The 22,224-nt window shown below is 36.5% G+C and overlaps 2 protein-coding genes across 2 annotated transcripts; one reads left to right on the top strand and one right to left on the bottom strand.

Annotated features, from left to right (window-relative positions):
• Nucleotides 1-368: 368 nt before the first annotated feature.
• LOC148932718 (sulfite oxidase-like) lies at nt 369-4,800 on the bottom strand. The gene is made up of 12 exons (XM_089065823.1): nt 4,578-4,800; nt 3,998-4,113; nt 3,859-3,921; nt 3,743-3,779; nt 3,298-3,379; nt 2,442-2,560; nt 2,262-2,357; nt 2,055-2,165; nt 1,877-1,978; nt 1,543-1,590; nt 1,013-1,228; nt 369-881 (listed from the first exon to the last, which is right to left on the bottom strand). The coding sequence occupies exons 1-12, from the start codon at nt 4,650-4,652 to the stop codon at nt 765-767; spliced, it is 1,182 nt and encodes a 393-aa protein (XP_088921949.1). The 5' UTR covers nt 4,653-4,800; the 3' UTR covers nt 369-764.
• An 8,013-nt stretch (nt 4,801-12,813) lies between these two features.
• LOC148932717 (NADH:ubiquinone oxidoreductase, 17.2kDa subunit) lies at nt 12,814-15,349 on the top strand. The gene is made up of 5 exons (XM_089063694.1): nt 12,814-12,968; nt 13,344-13,370; nt 14,176-14,267; nt 14,774-14,883; nt 14,958-15,349. The coding sequence occupies exons 1-5, from the start codon at nt 12,880-12,882 to the stop codon at nt 15,111-15,113; spliced, it is 474 nt and encodes a 157-aa protein (XP_088919820.1). The 5' UTR covers nt 12,814-12,879; the 3' UTR covers nt 15,114-15,349.
• The last annotated feature ends 6,875 nt before the right edge of the window (nt 15,350-22,224 follow it).

The following is a 22,224-nucleotide window of genomic DNA, read 5'->3' as shown; positions in this document are numbered from 1 at the left end:
TTTCGATTCGAGTAAATTCTCACGGTTTCGGTTCGGAACCATAACCGTCGGTTCGATAAACCTTGGGCAGGTCTACGTATATGACACAGATAAATCTAACATCCTAGTAATCTTAGTAGACTTATTCTCTATCTTACTTAATTTTATCTCCACTTTAACTATTTATAATCATTTTTTCAAAACAGATGCGAAAATGAAAATGTCTCGCTTAGACTGCGACAAAGGGAGTAGTACACAATTGATTAATGTCATTTATTTTCCACATACATGGTATATCTTGTTTGATGACATGCAGCTAAGTTGATAAGATGTCTTCCCTCCAACCAACAGGTTGTTGGTTCGAGTCATCTCGGTTGCACGTGTATAAATATCAACAATATACAACAACGATATCATAATCCATGTGGTTCGAATTGTTTTGTTCATGGCGCACACATATTATTTTACACCGGCCATACAATATACAACAACGACGTTATAATCCATGTAACGACATTAAGCAACTACCAACATACTCTGTTTCAATAGTTCAAGACTTAGCAATAAAAAAGAAAAAACTAACACAGGACAGATCGAAGGGCCAGACTGCGTCTTGTCCTTGAAACTGTCCCAGGAGGACAAGCGCGAAAATATCAGTATCTCAGTCTAGCAGCGTGTCCGTGATCAGAAAATGTGTGTGCATGTTACACTCATGATAAAATCGAACCACCCTTCTCAAGCCCTCAGAGAATTCAAGCATATGTAACAGTATCTAGGAAGTTCACCTAAAGGTTTGAGTGACCAACACGGACTTGGACCCGATGCCATGAAGTATTTAGTATCCCCCTCAAGTTCCAGATGGCATCTACGTTTTCAGGTTGGACATTTCCAGCCACATCCACCTGAAGAGACATGTTGAGAACAAGAAGTAGGATGAAAGAGTTAAAATCAGAGCATTTTTGGCTACCCTACTCAAAAAGCCACTTTTTCATCAAATCGAGATATAAGTGGGGGTGGCAGAAAAGCGACGTACTGCTTTGGCAACAATCTCAGCGCTCTGAGGTATGTCAGCTTCAGCCTCAAAAAGCACCCATGCCCATTTATCACTACTGTCATGGTCAGAAATGTATGGAACCCCGGATTTTTGTGATTTAGAGGCTTCCATCCACGTCTTGCCTCCATCTATAGATACATCGATCCTTTCTATGCCCCGCCCACCTCCTGATGCTGCATAACCCTTGATAGTTATCTGAGTATTGACAAAACTTTATGGTGATTTAATGCATAGGATCCAAAAACTAAGCTACAGAGAGAGAGAAGCAATGAAGGTTTACACCACTACAATGTTCATAATTGTCACATTCCCTCTTTTGCCTTGTGTACAGTTTCAGGTATTTATAGATCCCAAATTTCGGTTTCAGGTGTTGCAACTTGCAACCATAAAAGCTGGATAGTTGTCTTTCAGTCTAATGAAGTGGTTAGTTTCTCCGTCAAGAGTTAAATTTAAGTACAGAACCAAGGACCTACAGCAAATCACGAACGGTAGGAGTCGGAAATGCATACCTTTCCGGGTTTTACCAAGTTTGCATCTTCCAGAGAACATATTGCACTCTGCAAGGACATTGCACCAATCAGTTAAGAATCATTTATCTTTGAGCAAACCGGAAAAGAAAATAATCGAGGTCCCAAAAGTATATACTTTTCATATGTATTAGTCATATAAGACTTAGGCCCAAAACATTATATTAAAGCCACAAGGGGCAGCATTTATGATTAATACATTTTTTTTTCTTTTTATGTGAGTGTTATTTTACGTCTTTATAATAAAAGGCAGAGAACCCATTTCTTATTGTTCTTCTAGGGATTTCTTTTTGTTAGAATCGGCTCTTAATAGTACCTGAACAGGAAAATCCATCTGTGGACGCCTCGTGGGCCAACTGATGTTGTTCCAATCAACTGAAGGTGGAAACATTTTATAATCCCTTTGCATGAAGAATCCCTGCATATAAGACAAATACAAACTTCTTGAAGCGATGGATCAAATGTTTCCGAGCACTAGTAAAGCAGATTCTAACCTGGCATTCTTCTACAATAATGTTGATGGAATCAAGCCATTTAACAGAACGAGCACCAATAACACCAGGGACAATCACACGCAATGGAAATCCATGATCCCTGTTAAGAGTCTTTGCACAAGCAACACGACAGTGTTAATACAGCAAAGATCTGTCTGTAAATTGTATGATAGCAATTCACTGTGTCATTGTGGTCAGAAAGAGAACCTCTCCATTCATCTCATAAGCTAGTAAAACATCAGACTCGGGGTTTGTGGCTTGAATCAACGGTATAGATGCCTTGTAAGGGCCTCCATTTTCTTCCTATACTTTCAACAGATGGGGCCAGTCGACATTCTTGATTTTCAATAGAGCAGAACAAAATGATATGGAGTGAAAGGGAATTACCTTACACTTATCAATGCTTACAAATTCAACATGCTTTTGTCCAGATGGTGTTACACGTGAGCAGTTAGGAATTCCAACTAGTGCAAGAACATCTGCTAATTTGGCCCCACCCCACACAGCTAAAATGGCATGCATAAAGTCACGAGTCAAGATATAAGCTTTATATCCTAGAGTATTTGTCACAGACCATATAATGAACTCATGAATAAAAAAAGCTCCAGATCAATTGAAACTAACAACTTTTCTTGCAGTCATCTCAGATAGAGACTAGAAAGTAGCAACAACAAGGAAAAGTTCTGGGAATAAATAAATCATGTTATGTAGCCAGTCCATTTCAAACTTGGGAAAATAAAGCTAGCACATAAAGCTGATAAATCTGGTGCACTTAGCCTCGGACTATAGATGTATCATATATGTTCAAACAAGATCACCAAAAATATCACATTTCAGCAGTCACATCCACCAGCTAAGAACATTTGGTTAACAGCATTTTTTAGAAAAGCTAGATAATATTCATCCAAAAACAGAAAAATGTGGCCAACAATTTCAAGTGAGAACCTGAAAGACTTAACTATTTGCTCTCAAATGAATTCCCTTACATAACCCAAATCCTTGATCATCTTGTAAGAAATCTAATATAAATATTAAAACACACACTATACAGATGTAAGATCCAAAAACCTGATATCATAGAATGCCTAAAAGAAACATCAGCTGTAGATTATATAACTTGTCAATCATCCCACTATACTGATATTGGGGTGGCATCCAAGAAACAATAATACATACAAGATGGTCATGTTTGTAAATACAAAATTACTTTGGAGTTGAGTCCAACATCAACTCCAACACTTACCATTTCCTATCGCAGCAACATCCCATCCAACTCCTTTGACCGGACGAGTTTTGCTCATGGCAGTCCTCCTATTCCCAGCACACTGAATAACAAAACTACATTACATTATTGTTTGGAAAGACAAAAAAACTCCTGTAGAACGTAGTAACTGTTATGAACAATTCCATAGCGATAAGCAAACACAATATATAACTAGTCTCAACGACTTCAAGCTAAAACTAAGAGAATAATAAATTTATTTTGGGTAAACAACAAAAGCAAATATTATGTCAACTAATCTAGCTAGGTATCTCAACGCCTTCCAAATCCCTGGGGATATGCTGAGCATGAAACAGTCATTAACGCCTATAGTGACCAACATATAACCATCTCCGACCATAGTATTAAAGCAGGTAACGAAAGCCCGAAATTCACTAAAATAAGAAGGGTGAAGTAATAAACAAACCTGTAAAGTGGCAGTGACATTATATTTTGGAAGCTTCCTGTTGATCATTAGACAAAATTAGCATCACACAAAAAAAAAGTTTGGATTGAAAAAAAGGCCAACAGATTATCACTCACCAAATATCTTTCATGAACAATTCTATTGGACTTCCTCTTAGACCAGTGACAGAAACACTATATCTGATTGGCCAAAACGGATAAGTAAGCAAAACTTCACATTAGGATATTAACCATACATATGAAAAGGTAAACTTACTTGTCTAAGTCATCCACGACTGGAATTGGACCATGGTTCCTCTTATAGAAGAACTCCACAGGTGTGATGTAAGATGAAACTAAATCTTTTCGCCGTGGCTCAGCATTGAAAGGTTCCTGAATTTATGAAAAAAAAGGTATAGTCTACATTTACTTGTTCTTCTCTTCTGCAATGATCTCATAACATTGCACAAGCTACTTACATTCAGATATGAGAAAAACAAAAACATATTACTCCATAAAACTACAATCACTTGCAATAAGTAGACTATTTTGTTGTTGTATCTTATTCTTCATAAGCTTTTTCTCAACTTAGTATTGCATTTCCATCGAGTTCACTACAAGATTAATACCAGAAAATTCACTAAAATTCTGTATCGCTTGTGTTAGTGATTCAGATATTAATTCCTCATCAAAAGAGATGTCTGATCAAAATTCAATTGAAATCGCTTGATCATATAATCTCTAACACGACAAATTGAATAGTGGATTACAGCGAGTCCATGGCAAGCATATAAAACAAGATATACATTAGATGAAATTCCAGCAAACATAACTCCAAAAAACAAATCGAGTTGGACCTTGGAATTAATAGCGAGAGAAGGGTGACGCGAAGGCTCCTGCGAGTAATCGGAAGGTGCCCTCAATCCAGGCATATTGCTGAGGATTTTCTGATCTCCGAGCTCAGTTCAGAGTGTGTAGTGTGTGAAAATGGAGCGGAAACTTTGGGGATATCTGTCAGCAGTCACAACAGGGTCCCACTTATGGGTTTTGTGCCAATGGATTAATGTGGCTGTGAGATTAGTGTTTGCCACCGACGTGTGACTGTAAACTTATCCTGCAATTCTGTGGGTGGGTTTTGTAGTTTTGGATTCACCGCCCTTTTTAAGTTTAATTATGCCTCCATTACTTGGATCTAATGGGAACTTCAAATGTTAAAAATGATTATAGTAGTAATCAAGAGTGAGTACTCAAATATAGTCTAGGTTAATTGAACCGAATAAAGCTGGTCTAGGCTAATTGATAAATTTTTTTTATTTTTTTGTTTCGGTTCAAATTGAATTTTTCATTTACTGCTTAGGACCAATTTTGGTTATACGTTATATAACTGCTAATCGATGGATTATAATAAAAATTGAGCTTATTAAACCCTTCTATTGTCCCATAAAAATAAAAAAAATTATGATTGTACTAATTTTAAACGCAATTATTAAAAACATGAATGGAAAGAAAAATTGATTGAAATATTTTTAGAGCATGTTCAGTTTATTAGAGATGCCAAGAAATGGGTCCATTTCTGAGGTTAATCTAGTGTTCACTTTCATTCACCCAATTATGCATGGCCCTAGAGATGGCTTGGGCCTGCACTACTAACTCTCGTACCGACTGACAGTGAAATCGTCTTCTACAACCAAAATTGCGTAAAACTTCTTAAGAAAAGCAGCATGAGCAAAATAAAAACAGAGCTACTGACTTGAAATCAAATTTATGCATAATAAACGAAGAACTTAACAGATTTGCATACCGTAGACGAAGTAAAATAGAAACCAAGAAGAAAAAAACAAGATCTATCGAACTACTATCTTTCCACACGTCGAATCCAACCTCAGACGCAAAATCCACTCCGGATCCAAGCGTCCGTCATGAACTCCAAACAGCAGAAACTCTCCATCAGATTTTTTAAAAAAAGAACTCCGAATACTCAAACAACCACAGATCTGTCACCAAATTCCACATCAAACACCTCAACATCAAAATAAACAGAGATCGACATAACAAATGAAGAAATAAGCTAACAGCAGAGAGATCTATGCAAAATGACTTGAAATTTAACCGCTAAACGCAGATCCACGAACGGTAAAACAATTAAGCATCATCAACATCAAGGTCGACTCCCAAAAGTGAAGTTCGACGGTGAAAACAAGCAAAACAACTGAAATTAAAGGTAATTGTATCTTCGCCCTCACTCGGACGGTGTTGCCAAACACGAGATTTTCTAGAAAGTACCCTTCCGATCACGACCACCCCAGATCCATTCCCAAGTGTGTGTAAAGTGTGTGAGCTAAGAAGAGTGAAAAAAAAACTATCTCTCTTTTGCGTTGCATGCTCTTCTATATATATAGGCGTTTGAGTGGGCCCAGCGAGGTATAGATAAGACTTTGTTGCCCTCAGCTGTAGACTCCTCTGTCACGCCAATTTTCCTTGTAAATCCTGTTCACTTCGTTCCTTTCCTTCGCTAGACCATCTCCTTCAGTACTTCCTTGATCTAGCGATTTTCTTCACACACCTGGCTTAGGAAACGTGTTAGACCCAGCAAATTATAACATTTTTCGCACATTACCGATGCATGAAATTAGCCTTATCAATAGCTGATTTTTGAAATCTATCTGGGCCCACCAATCCAGAGATAGAGTGAAGATTACATTTTTGCCCCCAAATTTTTCGATTTCCCCCTTTCTTTCATTTGCTACTGTGTTATTTAGAGCTCAAATTTTCAAAACCCGTCCACCTCCTTCACCCAAAAAGGTGCAGCAGCACAACAGTGGTAGGTGGTGCTTTTGCCCTCCGTCGACCGAAAATTTTCAAAGAGGAATAGCGTTTTCCTTTTGTTGCAGATACATAGATTCTCGGTGGGTCTCGGCGTGGTAGATGCCGCTTTTTACCTCCGAGACTGAAACAAGAACAAGAGCGGCGAGTTCCATTTCGCCAAGCGGTGGTAACGTACATCGTAATAATGTGAGATTAAAGATGTACTCCGATGATTTTTGAGGTTTATTGTGTGTTGTTGTGGTAGACACTCCGAGGGATTGAAATCTGAGGTGGATATGATGAAAATGATTAAAGGGAGTGAGTATAATTTCAAGCAGAGGCCTTTTCGAGAAAAATTAACAGAAAAAGGCAGAAAACAAAAAAAGATTGAATCTTGAGAGGTGCAAGATTTGTAATAATGGGGGATGAGAAAGAAAACAAGATTCAAACAATTTTTATGTGAGAGGACCAAGATTCTCGTAGTCTGAGTTTGCTTCCACTAAAACATACCAATCCCTACTTTTTATGTGATCTTTTTAAATTTGTTGGATTGAGGCGGTGGTGGCGACGGATCGTACGGAGGAGGAGAGGCGGCGAAGGCAGCTACAACAGAGGAGGAAGTAGAAGTGGAAGCCATGGATATGGAGGTAGCGGTAGCTACGCGGAGGTGGGGGTGGCTATGGTGGTGGTCTGGTGGAGGCGGTGGCTACAGAGAAGATGAAAATGGCAGAGACTGTATTTGGGACAAGGTTAAATTGGTCAGATTGTAATATTTTAATTTAAATGAATTATTTATTTCACCAAATCTGGTGTTATTCCTTGAAAACTAAACACTAGATAATAGTCTTGCTATGGTGGGCCATCCTCCTTCAAATCTAACGTCGTTACAAATCTGAATATTTTGTAAAAGGAAAACTGAACAGGCCCTTAATGTAAATTATCTCACAAATAAATGCAATACTATTTCCTTCTAAATCATTGATATGTGATTGAAATATTTACTTCTTCAATGGTGTGATACAAAATAATGAATCAGACAAAAGATGTTATACAAACAACAATAGTTACGATGAGTTGATTATCAATTACTATGAAATTTTCGTTTAAAACTTATACTCCATTAAAGAGTAGAAAAACTAAAAAATCTAAATAGCATGGATTGGGAAACAGAGATGAATCAAAGAACGAGAAGTAAAACACAAAGGAGGAAGAAGAAGAGTCTCACGGTGACAGAAAAGTGAACTTGTACTTCTAAGATGAATGAATGGAGCTTTTCTCTAAATTGCCACTACACATAACTCGCATTCATCTTAATCATTCAACACGACTAATAACAGAACTCATATTTAACGACCTTAAACAGTGATCAAACTTTTCCTTGTTCAAGAGCTTGGTCAGCATGTCAGATCATCTCTAATAAAGTAAAGTCTCACATCTATATGTTTACACCTTTCATGAAATATTTGGTGTTTGGCAAGACAAAACTCTACTGCTAAACCCTTCAAGGCCATATATTTGGCCTCAGCAGTGGATAAGGCAACCACATTCTGAAGTCCTGATTTCCAGCAAATGGCAGAACCATAAAGAGTCAAGACATATCCTGTTTGAGATCTTCTCGTATCTAGATTAGTGGCATAGTCTGAATCGCAATAGCCAAGTATTGTGTCTTCCTCACTTTGTGACATATGCTCATACAATATCCTCACGCACCAGCTCCCTTTAGATACCTCAAAGTCCATTTTAAAGCATTCCAATGTTCTTTACCATGGTCTGTCATGTACCTACTTGTAGACTGATAGCATAAGCCAAATCTGGTCTTGTACAAATCATCATACACATGATGCTTCCCACTGTATTTGAGTAGGGAATCAAACCCATCTCCAACTTTTCTTTGTTTGACGTTGGCTTCTAATCACAAGACAACTTGAAGCGTTGAGCTAGTGGAATTCCAGTAGGTTTCATGTTCTCTATACTTAATTTCTTCAAGATCTTCTTGATGTAATCTGACTGGAATAGATAGAGCTTTCTATCTCTCCTGTTCCTCACTATATCCATGCCTAATATCCTTCTAGCTTCACCCAAGTGCCAAGTCCTTCATTTCAGAATCAGCTTTCAACTGCTCTTTAACCTTGTTGATCTCACCAATCTCAGGCCTTGCTACTAATATATCATCTACGTAAAGCAGCAAATACTCAAATGATCCTTTCTCCTTTCTAAATTAGACACAATTGTCATATTTTGACTTTCTGAATCCATGTCTGTTCATACTCTCACCAAACTTTTTGTACCACTATCTAAAGCTCTTGACCATACAAACTTTACCTTCAGATCCATGCACCTCAAAGCCTTTGAGCCATGTACTCCATCCGTCCCCTATTAAGAGTCACACTTTTCCATTTCGGTCCGTCCCCAATTAAGAGTCACACTTCATTTTTACCATAAATGGTAAGTAGGTCTCACATTTCACTAACTCAATTCACTCACATTTTAATATAAAACCAATATAAAAAAATGGATCCTACATTCCACTAACTTTTTCAAACCAACTTTTCTTTACATTTCTTAAAACTCGTGCCCGGTCAAAGTGTGACTCCTAATGGGGGACGGAGGGAGTATATTGTTTCCTCTAGCTCTCCATTCAAGAAAGTAGTTTTAACATCAACCTGTTACATAAACCAATCTCTTTGTGCAACCACAACAAGAAGCATTCTAATGAAAGTATGTTTTACCATTGGAGAAAATACTTCATTAAAATCTACTACCTCTTCCTGAGTGAAACCCCGAAGATGATTTCTTCAATTTGATATGTGGTGTTGGAGGGAAAGGCACAATATGAAATTATGAGTATCGCCAAGTGATTTTTTTAGATTTTCTTGCCATTTTAGTTGAGGTTTATGCGTGTAAAATACTAATTCTCTGTGTATTTTTATTTTGTTTTAAATAAAAGCATCATCCTAAAATAGGTGTGCTTACATTTTTATGGTAAATTATGGAAAAATTATAAGATTTAGTCGAATTTTGTTTTAGGTCAACATTTTAAAAATTAGTCGAAAACTATTAAGTTAGATTTTATTTATAATAGTATCACACCTATGCCACAGATTAATATATTTTTAACATATTAATATTTAATTTTAAATTAATTCAATAAAATTAGAATCAATATTAACAATGAACAATATGAGTAACAATTTTAGTTATATGAGACGGTATGTTGAAAAGTGAAAACTACTCATACAAAAACTTAGGTATATCCAGATGTACGGTGGTAATTTATTATGCCTTCTGATATATTTTAAATAGTTAGAGATAAAATTTTAACTTACCATTGAAACCGCATTTGGTGGCAATTGAGATTTAAGAGACCTTAGTGACCGCTTCTAATGATGCATTTTAGCTTCAGGCCCGGAGTCATTTTACACGAGCTATTAAGTAAACAGTGTATGCAGTAGGCTAGAAGTATTTGCAAATTTGGGCTAAAAAGTCACCATGTAGTCATAGTTTAGACTTAGATTAAGAGTAACCCTTAATAATTTTGGAGCAAATTCTGACATCAAAATGCAATACTATAAACACGTCTAGCGCTCAGCGATCACTTAAAGCAACTTATAACCATTTCGACTAACACATGAACATTCTTTCTGAAAATTGAATAGACGTACCTTGCTTGTGGCATCATCTGAATCCTCGGCACAACACTTCAGACAATTAGACACCAGCTCTACAGTGAATTGAAAGTGGCAGATCGTAAATCATCAACATTAGTTCGGAACATAGTTGAAAATTTTGACACACATAACATTGTTAAATCGATAATATTCTCAAACTGCAATTACTCTGTAGTCAGATACGGAAAAAATACTACTCCCTCTGCAGCCCTGCCCCATAGACACGTTCATTTCTTTCACCATTAAAATAAAAATCCCTAAATTTCAAAAATTGCTCGTGATCCGACACAGACAAAAAGATTCCGTCCCAAGAGAGTTATCATTAATCTGTTACTAAGTAAACACAAGGTTCTACATATTCAGTCAATAAGTTTATAATTTGTGAGTTAAGCTCCCACCACAGGTGTAGTTGATCCCTACTTTATTTTTCCTATCCAAAATAAAAGGCTCTGAGAAGCACGTCTATAAGATTAAGTTTCAGCCATTTTCGGAAATTTAAACCTCCAAAAGAGCTCCCAGTCCCCAAAACCAAACCAATCAACCAAAATTTGTTCACGGTTTACATTAACAAAATCCCATAGATTAAAGAATGCAATTTTCAAAAGCCGCATCATGCATTTAAAGCTCCAAGCTAGGCTATGTCACCCTAAAAACCTTCAATATAGACTCCGTCAAGAACAATTATTTAATCCAACACACTTTACAACATTTGTACAATTCTATTGGCTATTTGTGCACTCGAACCTCCAAAACTGCTGCCTAGAACGAAGATTATGCTCCACTTTCTGCACAAACAACAGTCTGATGTAGGGTGTATGGATGCTACCTTTACAACAGATGGATATTCAGAAATCTCAATGGACTCTTTCCTGACAGAATCTATCTTAGAAGGAAGACGCTGTCACAGTTCTTCTGTGACAAATGGCATGAAAGGATGAAGTAATCGTAATAATCTAGACACAGCCATAAGGTATCCTTCGCAGATGTTCTGGCTGATGCAAATGCACCCAGAGAGGCCCCAACATACTGCACTCTTGATCTAAGGGAAGATGCAAACCATGATTTCTCTCTTTGAGGCAAACACGCTCCAAACCTTAAGCAGTGCAGACATGTATCAAAACCTCTACGGTTAAAAGGTGCGTCGCTTGATAGAAACCACGCTGGCTTAAGCTGGCTGCTTTGCATATGGGAAAGTAACTGAACTACAGTATCAAGATGAGGATGAGGCAGACTGCAACAATTTAATTCTTAAGTCTCATGCAAAGGAAAGAAGAAAAAGAATAATAAAATTAAACTGTAGAAGTAAAAAAAATCCAGTGATAATATTGTTGGTTTTTGTTACTACTTCAATGGAAATGTTAGTCATTGCTACCAAAAATGTCAGATACAATCATATAACGCTGATTCATATATTATGAGAGTGTATTCATCAACTGAATTTGGAATAATGGATGATATAATCGTGTAGCAGACTCACTGGTTAGAGGACTCATTAGTTTGAGTGGATCAAAAGTAGTTCCATCTATGACATCCACCACTCCACTAATCCGGAATTGCTCCCATGATTCCTTGAAGTAACTAACATGTCTATACAAATGCAAGCATATTTTCAACCCTCATAAAACGATTAATTTTATTTCATTAATATTACACAAATTTAATAATGGCAATCTTGTGAATATTCCCAAAACTCCCCTTTTATATATTGTATAGATTATTCCACGATAAAAATATCTAGTCACCTAAGTATAATATTATCCTTTTATTCATAATAAAACTATATCTTTTAACTCATCATGGGTAGAGACGCTCTCATGGTTTTTTTAGTTGTTATATTGGATATACTTAAAAAAAAATTGACATATACTCCCTCTGTCAGCAACTTTTACTATAAATGGTAATAGGGTCACGCCTTCCACTAACTCATTTCACTCACATTTCATTTAAAACTAATATATACAAGTGAGACCCATATTCCACTAACTTTTTTTCACCCACTTTTTATAACATTTCTTAAAACTCGTGCCGCCTATGAATGAGACTCTTAATGGCGGACGGAGGGAGTAGTAATTATGGATGAATATTATTCAATTCAAATTTGATTAACTTTAATGACTTTCTAGCACCCTTTCTAGCACCCCTTACTAAAGAAGAGTATAATAGTATGATTCATTATAATATAATTATCTATCTCTGGAATTAAATTATAAGAATATTTTTATTGAAGTTATTATTATATTATATTCATTTAAGTTTGAATTTTTAAATTTAATCTCATCAATCAAATCATTAGATAGCAGGGGGTGTTCGATTTGCAAGATTGTATCTCGAATTAAATACGTAGTTTGTTTGGTTCATGAGATTCAATCCCACAATTTAATTCAAGATGGATAATTATGAGATAATTAGTCATATCTAATTTTCTATGGCTAAAATAATCACCCAACTCAATCCTAAATTGTATTTTGGTACTATTATTTTATCTAGAAACTGAACACCGTGGAGTTAATCTTTAAATAGAACGGATCATATAAAATTAGCCCAAATGATATTTTACTGGCTGAAGCCCAAATGGATCTGAGCCTAATCACTACCAGGCCCAGAAAACCAACTGATTTGGGCGGTGGCCTGAATCACTAGTCTTTCATTGAGGAGAGAGGAAGAGAGAAAATTGCGAGAGCTAGAAATGGCAGCGGTGGTAAGAGGCGCCGTGAAATTGATTAAAGAAAAGGGAATTGGAGGTTTCTTCAGGGAGATCCGTGAAGAAGGATACCTGTCAGTTCCATAAAATTCGCCTGAAATATGTTTTTTGTACTATTCGGTTTGTTACGATTTGCGTTGATCTAAATAGTTTCGGATGGATATGCATCCTTAGATTGTAATGTTTCTTAATTGGTTGCATTCCTATATTTGATTGAGCATGTTTCGGTTGAATGAGCTAGTTCCTTTTTTTCGATTTAAGTCTAGTAGTTAGGGTTCAATCAGGCGAGCTTTAGCAATTCAGTCGATATGGAGAGTGTAAATGATTAACATTTCATTATTTCAGATTGCTGATTCATGGATTCTAGAATTTCATTGCATTTGTAGCGTTTGGCCTTATTTTACATTTATGTGGTGTTATTTCTGATTCGTACTATTTCCTATTTACAGGAGTGCGCTTTTGGATGGAAATCTCATGTAAGTAGAACTGGCCAGCTCCTTTTGATTGCACATTTAGTAACTGTGGAATGTGATGTTGCTCACCATGGCACTGGCATGATAAATTACATTTTTAACTGAAAATGACATGAATGAATTTACCTTTCCTAGTTTATGAGGTTCTAAGTTGGCTTTGGAGCTCTATGAGAACGTTGTTTTCTAGGAGTAGTATTTAAATATTTACTGGATAAGTATTGCTCAACTATGATAAATTTGAGTGAACTCTGCTGTAACATATTCAGCTAGGAAGCCATTCTGAAAAAGTTGTTTACAGAAGCATATTAAGACTAGTTTAAAACCTTTTTTTTTCTCATTTGGGATGATTTTGTAGCCTGGTTTTTAGCCTCTCTTCTGTATCTATTTAACTTGTTCATTTTAACTGAAACTTCTCTTTATTTGATGTTTCTCGATATTGGCCAAGCAGGGTTATAACACTATGCTTTGCAATGTTTCTGAGTTTATCAATATTCTTATCTGTAAACAACCTCCTCCAGGAATAGGACTGGAAACTCTTGCCACAGTTGTGGTCAATAAACTGATTTACTGAATGCTGGATCAGTCTTGCTCATCTTCCAAACCATGTTACCTGTTACTCTGTTACTGTGGTTGCTAAAGTGAAACTGCGATTTTCGTATAACTTATGCAGACAAACAAAGATTCACAATATAAATACTGGATTGCTCTTCCTCACCTTCCGAATCATGTTTGATGTGACCTTATTACCTGTTAGTATGTTTACTGTGTTTGCTAAAGTGAAACTGCATTTTTCATGTTACTTATATAGGCAAACAAAGATTCACAATATTGGTGCAACGGTGGTGGGTGTTGACAAATTTGGCAATAAGTACTATGAGAAACTTGGAGACACTCAATATGGTTAGTGCCGCATTTCATTGATTGGCTCATTGAGCTTTCTAAATAGTTTCATCTACCAGTCTCAGTGCACAACATTCATTTTCCTTGTAGTAGATTTTTTCTTGTTGTGTATCTATTCACCATAATGTTGCTGAACTGATGATTACAAAGCAGGGATGTGACATCTTTTAGTTAAAATGTTGGGGAATGTTTGAAAAAGTGAAATTGGAATACACTCATTTCAATTTGTTTGGGAGGATAAACTGATAGGAAAAATACCAAGGAAGCTAAACATTCCTTCAATATCTGGATGATTCCCAGCTACAATACTGGATGCGAGACTAATTCAGTGAAACGTAATTTGTATAGGCAAATGCTTTCGCATGCTGAAACTTTTTCTTACTGGGCATGGTTCCCTTTTCATTGCCTATTTTTTTTGTTTGGATTCTCTCATAACTGCTACAAACACAAACCCTTCCATTTTAAATTTCAATTGCCGAATAATTTGTAATTGAAATCTATTATAGGGAGACATAGGTGGGTCGAGTATGCTTCCAAGGACCGTTACAATGCCTCTCAAGTCCCACCAGAATGGCATGGCTGGCTTCATTACATAACTGATCATACCGGAGATGAGGTTAGCTCTAACCCCCTCAACTTATTTATAGTATCTTTTATATACTTGCTAACCTAGGATTGCATTCCATGCAGTTGCTCTTATTGAAGCCAACGAGATATGGTGTCGAACACAAACAGAATTTTTCTGGAGAGGGAGACGAATACATCTATCACTCCAAGGGACATGCCCTCAACCCTGGGCAAAGAGATTGGACGCGGTACCAACCATGGCAACCCAAGAAGCCTTGAGTCCTCTTGTTTAAAGCAAGCACAAAAACGGAGCTTGAGATGTGAATTATTTGTCCTACCTTGCCTTCCATTTAATAAGATGTCTGAATGAACTATATAGACTCAGATATGTGGATCATTTTCTCTTTTAACTACATTCAGAGTGACACTTCATTTTCTGAATATTTGTTGTAAGAATATCTTTTTGAACAAGTTGCCTTCTGTTCCATTATGTAGGAGGAAACTGGGTTCCAGTATGGTGTATTTTTGCTGAAATTTTAGATTTTTTAATCTTAACCCTGCAAGGAATATGAATATTCTTGTGTCACATTATGGGAACAAAAGAGAATAGTTTGGCTATTTGGTGATACTGTCTGCAAGGTGTATGACACTTTTCCCATAGCTAGCAAATTGAATCCTACATATGCAAAGTTGATGAAAAATCTTTTTATGCAAATGAAATGTAGAATCTAGTCGTAATTTATTGACCTAATTTGTTTATTTTATTTAATTTGGATCTTGTACTCTTGTTTGCTAGCGTATCCAGATTAAAATCTAAATTAAAATCAATATAAAAGTAAAGATTAAAAATCGTCTTGTTTTTTTTTTGTTTTTTATTTTTTTGTTTTTATGTACAAAAGTCTTGTTTTTTTACTAGTACTAGATAAGATTAAAACCATAAATGGAGGTAAGGTGCTTGATAAGTTAAATTATTATGTAAATTAAACTGTAGAATTATGGAGTAGTACTATTCTTTATTAAAAATAATAAATTTTGATCACATCTCTATTAAAAGTAAAAAAATACAATAGTACTCCTTTTGTTCTATTAGTATTGATGCACCTTTTTGGGTTAGTAAATAAATGTTTAGTGAGTTAAGTGGAATGATAACGAAGTAATGATTAGAATAGAGGGTAGAAAAAATAATTAAAGAAAAGAAAGCAAAGTGTTGAATTTTGCCAAAACATAAATAACCCAAATGTGATGGAATAACACAATAATGAATATGACACAATATTAATGAGAGTTGAAATGGGAAGTCTAGCGTTTAAGTAACTAGTTGGATCAAATTATTTCCGCTGTCAAATCTAAATATTCCAATAGTTTGATGATAAAAATAAACTAATTCATAATATTGTTTAAATCTCGAATAGATCAAAAGTAATGTTTTTAACCAAATAACAAAATTGACAGGTCTATGAACAAAATTAGACTCAGTTTTTCTTTTTTAACATAAATTGAAACAAAAAATCTTCAAATACAACATTCCGAGCTTTATAGTCAAATGGGTTAGAATCTGTAAAATGAATCAAAATTTGAATTTGTAGAATTTGAACTTTACACGGATTATTTGATTTTTTGCGTGATCGGAGAATTGTGTAGTGGTGTTTCTATTTATTTGTGCTCGATTTGGTTTCAATTTGTAATTTTTTATTTGATCATTACTATATAAGAAAAATTATTTGTTGATTGATTTACGATAATTGTACTTACCTATAGTCGGGATTTGTTCCAATTTATTGTTTCTGATTCTTAATTACTTTGTTTCAATCGGTGTGTATAATGTCAACAATTTATGAATCTCGTTGTCTTCATCGAGTTATGTTTAGTTAAATGATGAGTTTTGAAGTGAAGATCGAAGATGAAAAACCTTTAGCTATTTATCTTACTTGGAATAACTTGGTATTAATGAACTTAATTCAATTGCCATTATTTAATTAGATTCACACAGAATTGAAACGACGCATAAGACTTATCCGTGACCAGAAAATTTATCGTGGCAAATTAACACAATTCGCCTAAGGTTATGATTTAATCTATCAATTTTGTATATTACGAAAAAATGGAAAAGTACCCTAAGCTCGTGATATTATTGGTCATTACACCTAATTAATACATATACCAAGAGTTGGGTCTAATTTGATAACTTTATTTATTGTGTTGTAATAAATCAAATTGGCCGTATTAATAAACCTTTCTCAAGGTCATAACACAATTCAATTTAATAACACTACTAACACCTCTAAACAACACTTATTACTACCCAATATGCTGAGATTTTATGATACATGAAACTTAATCCAGTGATAAGTTAATTGTTTAGACTTTGTCGATCAGTAATAAAAAAATAAAAGAAGAAGAAGAAGCATATATAGCTGTGAATCCTTTTATTATTTTTATTATATGTGAAAGGGAGCAAACCATATCTCACATCGGAGAATGAACAAGACTTGCAAATGTATAAATGGGCTACCCCTACTCCATTAGTATGAGGCCTTTTGGGGAGATCCCCAAGAGCAAAATCGTGAGGGCTTTGCCCAAAGCGGACAATATCATACTAATGTGGAGTTCGGGTGTGCACCACCGATTCCCTACAGTGGTATCAGAGCCACGGGGGATCACTTGGGCGTGCCGGGTCGCAAAATAAGGAGGTGGGCTTGTCAGAGTAAGGCTCAGCCTCCGGTACAGGCTCTGAGGTAAGTCGGATTCTCCTTAACGAAGGGTTTCCGCTCAGGTAAATTGGCTAGATCTCTAAAACTTTTACAGCTTTCTAGTTTTAGGGGTGGGCAGTTGTTGCTGGTAGTTGCCACTGGCCGTGGCTTAGGCTCTCTGTTCTCCTGCTTGTCTTGCATGTTCTAGTTGCTCTTTACAGCTTTCTTGCTTCCGTTGCTGTTTTCTTTGAGTGTCTCTTTAATCTCAAAGTGTGTATCCCAGAGCTTGACTCTGTGTCCTTGAGTGAATTGCCTATCCACCCTGTGTCTTAACCGCCTTGAGTGACCCCCTGCGCCCCCATACATTGGGTGATTGTGAACTGGGAAATCCCCTTGCCGGGGTACACGTGACAGATAGGGAGGAACTCTTTCTGGACTTGATTCTTGAGTCTGAGATCACTTTGAGGTGACTCCTGTGCGTGTGCGCCTTTGCTGTACTTGTGCTTCTGTGTTTCTTGCATGAGAACCCCATGCATATCTGTTTTAAGTGGTCTCTTTGACTGTTGTGTGTTTAAGACCACTCTCTGTGAAAACAGGGTTGCTTGCTGTGCTCTCTGGGTTACTGGTACTTTTGTGTGTGTTAAAATCTTTCTCAAAATGTCCCAGCCAGTTGTCACTGTCCCCTTTAATGGGACAAATGATTTTGTGATTTGGAAACAAAAAATGAAGTGTGTTTTAATTCAGCATAAAGTTTTCAAATCTGTTGAGGGATTAGTCCCTGACACTGAGTCTACAGATAAGGCTGCAGAAATGAATGAATTAGCTAGGTCTATTATTATACTCAACCTCTCTGACTCTGTGATTAGAAAGGTTGGTACCATTGAGTCTGCCTCTGAGCTGTGGAAAAAGCTAGATACTCTGTATACTGAAACCTCAATGTCATCAATAATGTATTTGTTTGAAAAACTCTTTAAGTTTAAACTTGATCTTTCAAAGGACATTGAGGATAACATTGACATTTTTCAAAAACTTGTTCAAGACATTAAAAGGTCTGGTGACTAAACCATTGATGGGTATACTAGCATTGCCCTAATGAATGTTATCCCTTATTCTTACAATGATGTTAAAGCTGTCATTAAGTATGGTAGGGATTCTGCCCCCCTTGATTTAATCATTAGTTCTTTAAAATCCAAAGAAATTGAGCTTAAGGAAAATCAAGCTTTTAAAACTGCTCAGTCAAAGGCTTTAAATGTTAGGGGCAGATCTAAAAATAGAGGGGGTAATGAGGACAATAACTCTAATGGGAATGGCAAAAAGAAGGGCAAGAGTAGGTCCAAGTCTAAGAGCAGGAATCCTAAGGCTAATAGAAAATGTTTTAACTGTGGTGATGTTGGTCACTATAAAAAGGAGTGTCCTAATCCTAAAAAGCAGAAAAATAATAATCAACTGGATTCCATGGCTAACCTGGCTAAGGATAGTGATTTTGAAGGTGTTTGCTTCATGACTCATGATATTCTTTTTGTTAACTCTACTCTTGGCTGTTCTTTTTCCATTAATGACTGGCTAATTGATTTTGGATGCACCTATCATATTTCTCCTTTCAAAAATGTGTTTTCTGATTTCAAACCTGTAGAAAATACCTTTGTTTCTATGGAAAATGACAAAAAGTGCCAGATTCTTGGCATTGGGACAGTATGTTTGAAATTCAGTAATGGCTATGTGCTTAATTTGAAGAATGTGAGATATGTGCATGATTTGTGTTACAACCTGCTCTCGTGTACATGTCTAGAACAAGAAGGTTTTGAGGGTAAGTGGGGGCAGGGTGTTATGAAAATCTGCAAGGGTGCTATGTGTTTGTTTAAAGCTGAGAAGAAGTGTAATCTCTATGTGTGTTCTGCTCAATCTGTGGCCTGTGTGAGTAATCTTGCTAATGTGGTTAGGGTTGATAAGGCCATGTTGTGGCATAATAGACTTGGTCATATGAGTGAAAAGGGTCTTAATATTTTGAAGAAAAATGAGTTGTTATCTGAAAATGATTTTCAAAATAGTCTTCCCTTTTGTGACACTTGTCTTGTGTGTTGGGCAAACAACACAGAGTTACCTTCCCCACTCCTATGACTGACAATGTCAGTCAGAGTGTTATTGAGTATCTCTACATGGATGTGTGGGGACCAGCCTCTGTTTCTTCTCATTCAGGGTCTGTGTATTTTCTGTCCATAATTGATGATTTCTCCAGGAAAGTTTGGTGTTTTTTAATGAAAAATAAGTCTGAAGTCTTTGAAAATTTTTTGACTTGGAAAAATCTTGTTGAAAATCAAACTGGAAAAACCATTAAAGTTATTAGGACAGGTAATGGTCTTGAGTTTTGTAATTCCCAAATGGATGCTCTGTGCTCCAAGTTTGGAATTAAAAGACACAAGACCACTCCTTATACCCCTCAGCAAAATGGAGTTGCTGAAAGGATGAACAGAACCCTTTTGGAAAAAGTTAGGTGTCTTTTGTCTAAAAGTGGTCTTTCTAAAAAATTTTGGGGTGAAGCCCTTCTGACTTCAGCATACCTGGTGAATAGATCTCCCTCAGTCCCTTTAAAGGGTAAATGTCCTGAGTCTATATTCACTGGGAGGAAAATTACTTTATCCCATTTAAAAGTTTTTGGATGTAGTGCCTTCATTCACTCTAAAACTGATAAACTGGATCCCAGATCCAAGAAAGGGGTATTTCTTGGATATCCAGAAGGTGTTAAGGGTTATAGGATTTGGAATAGAAGTGAACCAGGTTTTAGGGTCATAATAAGTAGGGATATGGTCTTTAATGAGGATGAGTTCCCATGTCTTAAGCCTGACCCTGATACCTCTCCTATAAGTGCTGACAATGAGCCTCTTAGTGAGGTGGAGTCCACTGACACTCTCACTGAGGTGGAGCCATCTAATGATGCTCCAAGTGAGGTGGAGCACTTCTGGAATACAAACCCTATAGCCCCTGACCCTGAACCTGAACCTGAGCTTGAGCCTCAGCTTGAGCCTGAACCTCAAAATGTGACTCTTCATGATGACCAAGTTATTGAGCCTGAACATGTTTCCTAACCTTGGTCCAGATTTGAAGGATTACCTCCTGTCTAGGGATAGAGTCAGAAGGAATCCTAATCCTCCTGTTAGGTACTTAGGCCTAGTTACATTGGTTAATCTTGCTTTTAATGTTTATGAGTCTGATGGAAATGAGCCCCAATCTTATAAGCAGGCTCAAAAGTCCAAGTTTTGGGACATGTGGTTCAAAGCTATGACAGAAGAAATCCACTCTTTGTATGTTAATAAAACCTGGATTCTTGTGCCTCAGCCCCCTGGTGCCTCTGTGGTTGACTACAGGTGGCTGTTTAAGCTGAAAGATGAGATTGAGGGGTTGAGGTACAAGGCTAGGTTGGTTGCAAAGGGTTTTACACAGCAAGAGGGGGTAGACTATACAGAAATTTTTGCTCCTGTGGTTAAGTTTACTACTGTGAGAGTGATGCTTGCCTTATGTGCTCATTTTAATTGGGAATTAAAGCAAATGGATGTCAAAACTGCTTTTCTTCATGGTGACTTGGATAAACCCATTTACATGAAACAACCAGAGGGTTTTATGGATCTAAACTTTCCCAATCATGTGTGTTTACTTAAGAAAGCTTTGTATGGTCTTAAACAATCTCCAAGGCAGTGGAATATTAAGTTCAATACTTGCATGCAGAAGTTAGGCTTTGTTAGGAGCTCCGTTGATGGTTGTTTGTATGTGAAAGATCTTGATAAAGTGCATGTGTTCTTGCTGCTGTATGTGGATGATATGCTTATTATGGGTCCTTGCATGAAGTCGGTTAAACATGTGCAATATGCTCTCTGTGATAATTTTGACATGAAAGACCTTGGTGATGCCAAAAAGATTTTGGGGATTAATATCCTAAGGGATAGGAAATCCTCATCTCTGATTCTTCATCAGGAGCCTTATGTGCAAAAAATTCTTGAAAAGTTTAATATGCTTGGTGCTAAAACTGCTTCTGTTTCTCTAGCTGCTCATTTCTTGCTAAGTAAGGACTTGTGTCCTAAGTCTGAGTCTGATGTGAAAGCTATGAAGAAGGTCCCTTATTCTAGTGCTATAGGTTCTGTTATGTATCTCATGGTTAGTACTAGGCCTGATATTGCCTATACTGTTTCTTGCTTAAGTAGATACATGTCTAATCCTGGACCTGTGCATTGGGAGGCTCTTAAATGGTTGCTTAGGTATCTGAAACATACTTCCAAGTATGGTCTGTGTTTTTCTAAGTGTGATGATGGTGTTGAGCTATGTGGTTTTGTTGATTCTAACTATGCTAATGACAAGGACAAGAGAAAGTCCACTACTTCCTATGTGTTTACTGTGTGTAGGTCTTGTATTAGTTGGAAATCACAATTGCAGCACATAGTTGCCCTCTCCACTACTGAGTCAGAATATATAGCCATCACAGAGGCTATGAAGGAGGCTATTTGGTTAAAGGGAGTTCTCTCTGAACTCAAATTCTTGCATAATACTCCTGCTGTTTATTCTGATAGTCAGTCTGCCATTCAATTGTGCAAAAATCCTGTTTTTCATGATAGAACTAAGCATATAGATGTTAGGTTCCATTTCATTAGAGATGTTGTTGAAAAATCTGAGGTTTTATTGCATAAAGTGCATACTGATAAAAACCCTGTAGA

The sequence above is a fragment of the Salvia hispanica genome, chromosome 2 (genome assembly GCF_029641045.1).
Source record: "Salvia hispanica isolate PSC_SH4W2 chromosome 2, Shi_PSC_v1, whole genome shotgun sequence".
Taxonomy (NCBI): domain Eukaryota; kingdom Viridiplantae; phylum Streptophyta; class Magnoliopsida; order Lamiales; family Lamiaceae; genus Salvia; species Salvia hispanica.
This window is presented reverse-complemented; position numbering and strand designations above follow the sequence as displayed.